The 8,187-nt window shown below is 37.2% G+C and overlaps 1 protein-coding gene across 7 annotated transcripts in view; it reads right to left on the reverse strand.

Moving 5' to 3' along the window:
- Positions 1–8,187, reverse strand: part of LOC107742073 (serum response factor-like) — a 27,933-nt gene that overhangs the window by 2,635 nt on the left and 17,111 nt on the right. For 3 of the 7 annotated variants that reach the window (XM_016554931.1, XM_016554933.1, XM_016554930.1), the window contains exons 3-6: positions 5,300–5,492; positions 3,460–3,576; positions 2,361–2,450; positions 76–267 (exon numbers count right to left, since the gene is read on the reverse strand). In XM_016554931.1, the coding sequence (XP_016410417.1) occupies positions 76–267; positions 2,361–2,450; positions 3,460–3,576; positions 5,300–5,492 (592 nt within the window). The remainder of the gene's footprint in view (positions 1–75; positions 268–2,360; positions 2,451–3,459; positions 3,577–5,299; positions 5,493–8,187) is intronic. The other 4 variants (XM_016554934.1, XM_016554936.1, XM_016554935.1 and 1 more) reach the window with 3 other exon arrangements.

The raw sequence follows: 8,187 nt of genomic DNA on the forward strand, positions 1-8,187 counted from the left end.
GTGTGTGTGTGTGTTTGTGTGTGTGTGTGTATGTCTCACCCGTGTCCTGAGTCGGTGTTTGTGTGTGTGTCTCACCCATGTCCTGAGTCGGTGCGTGTGACACCTGCATGGCAGTGGATCCCTGTGTGAAGGCGTTGAGCACAGCTAGGCTCCCGTCTGCTAGCGTGGGCGCTGATGCGTACATGACCGTGTGTGGGCTGGAATACATCATGTGACCGGTCATGGAGGTGGGCACTGATGACGTGACGATGGTTGCTGGGAGACTGACTGTGTGAGAGACACAGATGAAGCGTCACTGACAGTCATCCAGCTGCAGGTGGCAGCGTCACACAGAGGAAACTCCACACAGCACAGCAGCATTTACCGGAAAAAATCTGACCATGCTCACAAATATCAGCTTTTTCACAAAATAAGAATGAAGATGTTTCAAATTATATATATGTATCTGCTTTAATGCACTTATCAAAATAACAAAAGCAATAAAATTGGAAATTTTAGGTATTCATAATGTATAATTTAACTTACAATCTGCAAAGGAGTGGAAAAATATTTTCAAAAACTCAATTCAATGTAAAAGACATTTACATAAACACTTATATAAATAAATATGCTTTTTTTTAAACAATATCTGTGATTTTCTTTGGCTGTTTGGATGCAGTAAAAGCAGAAAACATCTGGATCACGTTTGCATTTTCTGTCACTGGCCGTAATTCAGGATCAGGCATCAAATAATGTCATACGTGTGTAAACGGGATTGGCTCAGATTCAGACAGGAATCATGTGTTTGTGGTGTTTTTCTGTTGATTAAGACTTCTTCACTGCACAAATGATTCTCAAAAGCAAAAATGAAACTAAATTCATCATATTTAGTGAGAATGTGTGAAGTGCTCCAGCAAAACAGACACTATTTTTGGAATCAGCAGCTCATAATTAGTAAGAAATGAGTGTTGGATTTCATACAGCAAATATAATGCAAGGCGGTGATTTAGTTTACAAAAACTAAACCAAAAACCATGAAAAACATTTTTGTTACTTGAAAACTTAAACGTATTTCAGCTAGTAGCCAAGGAAACATCTTGTTCCCTTTCAGTCGGTCACTCCCGACGTCACGTCGGATGACCGACGAATTGGGATCTCGCTTAGAGAGACCAATCTACTTCGAGTGTAAACTAAACGAGCCAATGCACATTGGCATGCGATTATTGCATCCAGCTGCCGCTGATCACAGCGTGAGTATAAGGGATCCCATATGTGTAAAGTCCACGGTTTAGCCTCGAGCCCGTGTTTCCCCGGCAGCCTTCTGCCATCCCAAGAGGGTTACAATCACCTCCAATCTTCCATATGCACCTAAGAAATGTTCATATGTGTATTTGCTTCCGAAACCTCCTTCGGGAAGGTTGGAGCTTCCGTAACGTCCCTGTCCCAAGTAGAACGGGTACGTTTTCCCAGTGTTATACAGTCTTACTGAGTGGGGGCCAGGTGGCTTCCACAGGACACTGGAAGGGGCAGTACCTGTGGCCCTTTGTTAGGGATCCCAATTCGTCGGTCTCCGACGTGACGTCGAGAGTGACCGACTGAAAGGGAACGTCTCGGTTACGTATGTAACCCTCGTTCCCTGAAGGAGGGAACGGAGACGTCACGTCCCGTCGCCACAGCTCCTGTACCACCGCTGAGCAGCCGGGTCACCGGCTCGGCTCCTCAGCGAAAACCTGAATATGCGCTGCATCTGCTGCCTACTTATACTCACGCTGTGATCAGCAGCAGCTGGATGCAATAATCGCATGCCAATGTGCATTGGCTCGTTTAGTTTACACTCGAAGTTAATTGGTCTCTCTAAGCGAGATCCCAATTCGTTGGTCATCCGACGTGATGTCTCCGTTCCCTCCTTCAGGGAACGAGGGTTACCATACGTAACCGAGACTTTTTCATTTAGTTTACCTTGAAGTACCTAAAATAAAAAAAACTACAACTTAAAAATTTATAAAAACTATAGACATATTTAAATAATAGTAATAAATAAAAATGACAAAAATATACAACAAAATAACTAAAACTTTAACTAAAGCAGAAAATAAAATAAAAACAAATACAAATTTATAAAAAATATAGACATTTTTAAAAAATGACAAAAATGCACAACAAAATTACTAAAACTTTAACTAAAGCAGAAAATAAAACAAACTAAAACTCAAATAAAAATGAATAAAAACTATATAGACATATAATATTATTTAAAAAAATAAATAAATGAAAATGCAAAAAATCTTTAACTAAAGCAGAAAATCTAAAAATAAAAAGCATCTGTAAACTGGGAGTGAAAGCTGCAGCAGCATGTGAGTGTTGTGTGTGTTTGGCTGCACCTGTGGTGGCTGTGCTGCTCTGAGAGATCTCCGGACTGCTGGAGCTGGTGCTGATGGAGCTGGACTGGAGCTGCTGCGGCATGGCTCCACCTGACACACACACACACGCACACACTCACGCACACACACACACACACACACACACACAGACACACACACACACACACACACACACTCTCACACACACACACACACAACCTAATCATCAGTGCCAGTGAATGTGATACTGATCAAAGTGTATGTGTGAGTGAACTATGTGCTCGAAACAGTGCTGTTACTAAAACTGAGAACATTTTGTTACTTGAAATAAAATAAAAAGTTTCCAAGGCAGCATTTCTCTTTTCCTTTTAGTTTAACTTGATGTGCTAAAATAACTAAAACTGAAATAAAAATGAGTTAAAAACTATATCAACATATTTTTAAAAAGCTTATAAAAATGACAAAGAAATTACTAAAACTTTAACTAAAATTCAAATGAAAACAGAAAATATAAAAATATAAACTACTTCAAAATATCAACGAAAACTGTATAATATTAACTCAATTATACTAAAATAATTCTGGTTCACAATAAATGACTCAAATATATAAAACATTTATCATGGTTTGCATCAGTTTTATTTTAGTATTGAGTTACTATTATAGTTTTTGTTAATATATTGAATTTCATTTTAATTTTAAAGTTTTAGTAATTTTGTTATATTGTCATTTCTATAATTTTTTTAATTTTAATATGTCTATATAGTTTTCATTCATTTTTATTTGTTTGATTTATTTTATCAATTTTTTTGTTGTGCATCAGTAATTTATTCAGTAAATGTGCTTTCCATCATAGTGCATAATGCATGGTTTCTTACCAAATAAAAAAATTCTGTTTTTAATGCACATTTTAAGATTTCACGTGCATTTTGCATATCGGTGTTGTTTATGCAATATGCCAAAATTTGCATGAAAATATGTGGGTGGAAATGCGAGATCTGTGACGATCAGCGCAGAAAACAACAGGAACCTCTAGTCTGTGAAAAGCTGAACTAAGCAGCACTGAATGAAGCACGCTAGTGTCCGAGTGTGCACTAGTGAGGGTGTGCTGGAGACGCACCGGTGAGCGAGACGGTGGCCGGCAGACGGAACACGGCCTGCTGACCCTGCGGTGACGAGGACGCTGTGATGCTCTGACCGAGAGGAATCGCAGGAGTCCCGGGAGCAAACGGAGAGCCTGGAGACACACACAGAGCAAACACACTGAGGACAATACACAGAGAGCACGAGCCGGGTCTGATTCTGCAGCATTATGCAGCTGTTACCATCAGTGTTGTGGGTAACGCATTACAAGTAACACGAGTTACGTAATCAGATTACTTTTTTCAAGTAACTAGTAAAGTAACGCATTACTTTTTAATTTACAAGAGAATATCTGAGTTACTTTTTCAAATTAAGTAACGCCGGTTACTTTGTTTCCCATTTATTGATTGACAGCTCTGGTGTTGCCATGGTGACGGAAATCAGATGATGTTACTGTAGTTCTAAAATAAATGTGAACATGCTTTAATTCATCTCACTCACAAAAAAAAACAGATTTAATTTTACATTTCCTTCAGCCTGAGGCTTTTGGTGTGAAAGTTTTTTATATTTGCCAAAAATATAACTTTTTATATTAAAAGCAAACAAGCAAGCCCAGCCCAGATTTAAAAAGTAACGCAAAAGTAACGTAACGCATTACTTTCAATAAAAAGTAACTAAGTAACGTAATTAGTTACTTTTTTAGGAAGTAACGCAACATTGTAATGCATTACTTTTAAAAGTAACTTTCCCCGACACTGGTTACCATGTTTATTTCAAACGCACAATGCTTTTGTTTTAAAGAAAGTAATACTTTTTTTCATCAAGGACGCATTAGATTGATCAAAAGTGACAGTAAAGACATTTATAATGTGACTAAAGATAAATGCTGTGTTCTTTTGAACTTTCTATTCATCTGTGAATCCTGAAAAATAAAATGTATCAGTTTCCACAAAAACATTAATGTTTTCAACATTGATAATAATCAGAAATGTTTCTAATAAATCAGCATATTAGAATGATTTCTGAAGATCATGTGACACTGAAGACTGGAGTAATGATGCTGAAAATACAGCTGCGCATCACAGAAATACATTACAGTTTAACAGATATTCACATAGAAAACAGCTGTTTTACATTCTAATAATATTTCATTATTTTTACTGTATTTTTGATCTAATAAATGCAGCCCTGGTGAAGCAGGAGAGACTCCTGGAGTTGTACGGCCGATCAGACGGATCCTGCTCACGTCTCACAGCTGCGCTCGTTCTCATCACGTGACTCTGAATATTCAGTACACAATACACAGTAAGAGCTTATTGTTATTCAGATTGATATCACGAAGTGCTTGTCTCCTGAAGAGCATGATAGTCCCAATACTTCATGTGTGATGATGATGATGATGATGATGATGAAGATGCAGCTCATGAGCAACATCCTCTGACCTAGTGACACCAAGACGACTCAAAATTATTTAAAATAAGACAAAACGAGCATTAACTTTAACTCTCTCGACGCGTCTCTGTCTTTTAAGTATCAGGAAAACTGGGATATATATACCGAGGGCTAAAACATTAAAAAAAATATATATATAGAAATTGTGAATATAAACTTTTTTTAAATCCTTCTTCTTAATTCTTGTCAAGTAAACCACACATGTCTGGTCAGCTATCCTTGTGGGGACTCTCCATAGGCGTAATGGTTTTTATACTGTACAGACCGTATATTCTATTGCCCTACACCAACCCTACCCCTAAACCTACCCCTCACAGGAAACTTTGTGCATTTTTGGATTTTCAATACACTCCATTCTGTGTGACACACACATACACTCACACACACACTCACGCACACACTCACACACACTCACACACACACACCTGACATGAAGGTGAATCCTGCGGGCAGCTGCATGAGTCCTCCGCTCTTCAGCAGTGTGCCGTTGGCTCCGTTCCCGCTGACGGTGGGTGGAGCGCTGCTGCTGCTGGCGACGCTGGCCACAGTGAACACCGGCTTCAGAGCGTCCTGTGAAGACGAGCAGCGCTGATGAAGAGCATCATCACACCATGAACACTGCAGCGGAGTGATACAGACACATTCACAGATTGTCAGCTCCAACTACAACGCATGAAGATTTACATCATGATTTTCTATACAATACACAGTTCAGTAGCCAATTTTTATTGTAATTTTAGTAATTCAACTTATTTTATTTCAGTGTAAATTATTTTACGTTTTTCTAAGTTTAGATTTTTATTAGTTTTAGTTTTTAATCTAATATTTATATTTTTAATTATAATTATTTAATTTATTATATTTCAATTAATGAAAATTATTTTTAATAGTTTTAGTTCATATGACAATATCAACACTGCATGACAAAATAAACCCCTTCAGGATGAGACAAGCCGTGTTATTTTAGTATTATTTATATACTGTTATAGTATATATTAATATTTTGAACTAGCTTTTTTTGTATTTTCAGTTTTCTTTTTTTTTTTTATGTGCTTTTGTCATTTATTATTTTTTTTATTGTATTTATTGCAATTGACTTTTTAGTACTTCAACTTAATTTATTTCAGTTTAAAATATTTCAAATTTTTGTTTAAGTTTTTTTAAAGTTCATCTAATATTTATATTTTATTTTATTTCAATTAATTACAAATTATTTTTAACAGATTTAGTTCATAAACCAATATCAGCACTGGATAGAAAGCGAGTATCATAATGAGCAGCTGACTGAACATTATTCTTTACATATATGTTGACTGTACAAAACAGCCTGAATCTTCAGAACTATTTTTACAGTAAATCCTGCAGTTCAAATAAAGTTCAATGCACTCATCATTTATTGTGACTGTTACCATGACAACTGCTTTTCCACTGCGTGGTACGACTCGGCTCGGCACGGTTTGCGTTTCCACTGCAGTTCAGTACCGCTTTAGAGTGGGCGGGATTATTCACATGTCGTTATAGTTGCACCGCCTCTACTACCACGGCGGTTGGCAAACCAGCTTTTGGTGCATATTCCGCCACCTACTGGGATGGAGTGTGAGGCGCTGATGTCAAGGGAAATGCTAATTCTCAAAAAAAAAAAAATAATAATAACTTCTACCTATATTTTATTATATAAATTTGTTATTTTCAGAAAACACTGCAGTGTGTGTCGAGCGCATTGTGAAAGGATCTTTCTCTCAGAAACTTCACCTAAATGCGTGATGCTGAGAAGCGAGATGTTACCCAGCGGGAAATAAGAGTAGGGTTGGGTATCGTTTTTTTTTTTTTCGATACCGGTGCCAAATCAATACTTTTAAAATGGTTCTCGCTCAGGCATGGCACCGAAATCTGCGTTCTGATTCGGTTCTAGTACATACCGGTTACATAGATACTGGCGCCATATTGGTACCGGGTTTCGGTACCCAACCCTAGATAAGAGGTTAACAGGAATTCTAAATGTCTGAGATTGGTGAGATTTTTTAAGTTTTTGAGTCTCTTCTGCTCACTGAGGCCGCATTTATTTGATCAAAACTAGAGTAAAAATAACGAAATATTATTAGAATGTGAAATATCAGTTATCTAAGTGAATATCTGTTAAAATGTAATGTATTTCTGTGATCAAAGCTGTATTTTCAGCATCATTACTGCAGTCTTCAGTGTCACATGATCTTCAGAAATCATTCTAATATGCTGATTTGCTGCTCGAGAAACATTTCTGATTATTATCAATGCTGAAAACAGTCGTGCTGCACAATATTTTTGTGGAAACTGTGATGCATTTTATTTTTCAGGGTTCACAGATGAATAGAAAGTTCAAAAGAACAGCATTTATTTGAAATAGAAATCTTTTGTGACATTATAAATGTCTTTACTGTCACTTTTGATCAATTTAATGCGTCCTTGACGAATAAAAGGATTACTTTCTTTAAAAAAAACATGTTCAGATATAATGTGATCTTTTACAGCGATCTGAACCTCAAATCAAAAGTTCATGTTATGATCTGCTGCTCAATTAAACCAGTTATTTTAGTCAGAGGTAAAACCACAATGGGAAAAATGCACCCAAACCAGAATCCCAGACGAACAAACACCTGATGAAGTCGTGTGTGTGACTGTAAGAGCGTCAGAGCGAGGATTCGGGAGCTTTATATGTGACTGATTGAGTAGGTCAGAGGTAAACTAGAACTAACCACACTGACGATCACATCTATCAATCCAGCAGCACAATCTCAACTCATCTGACAGCATTCATCATCTACAATATCAAAGCAAATGCATCCAATTACCTGTAACAGTTTTATTGCTCTGACCTTCATCAGTCATTACTGACATTCACAGCACCGTGACGCTCATTTATGTTATTTAACAGCACATACAGCTGTGAAGTACAGTATTATTCATGAATCCAGAGCTTCTGTTCTTCAGGCTTCATCATCGCAGCAGAATAATGAACCGTGGGCTTTTATTTCTGAAAATGTGCTGGTTATTGTCATCATTCTCAGGTATGAGAGGATAATTAATAACCGTGTCCTCGTTACAGCCATTATTCTATGCAGCCTTGAGCTTCTCAAACACTCCGATGAACAACTACACAAAGAGAACATGAACATAAAATCATCCACTCGGAGATTCAGAGCCTAGAAATTAGGGCTGTGCGATTTGGGGGAAAATATCAAATTGCGATTTTTTTTTTACATATTGCGATTGCGATTTGATTTGCGATTTTAACTTTGCACAGTTTAGCTTCAGCTCAATATTGTCAATAATGTGC

Source organism: Sinocyclocheilus rhinocerous, unplaced genomic scaffold (genome assembly GCF_001515625.1).
Source record: "Sinocyclocheilus rhinocerous isolate Xijiao unplaced genomic scaffold, SAMN03320098_v1.1 scaffold3119, whole genome shotgun sequence".
Lineage (NCBI taxonomy): Eukaryota > Metazoa > Chordata > Actinopteri > Cypriniformes > Cyprinidae > Sinocyclocheilus > Sinocyclocheilus rhinocerous.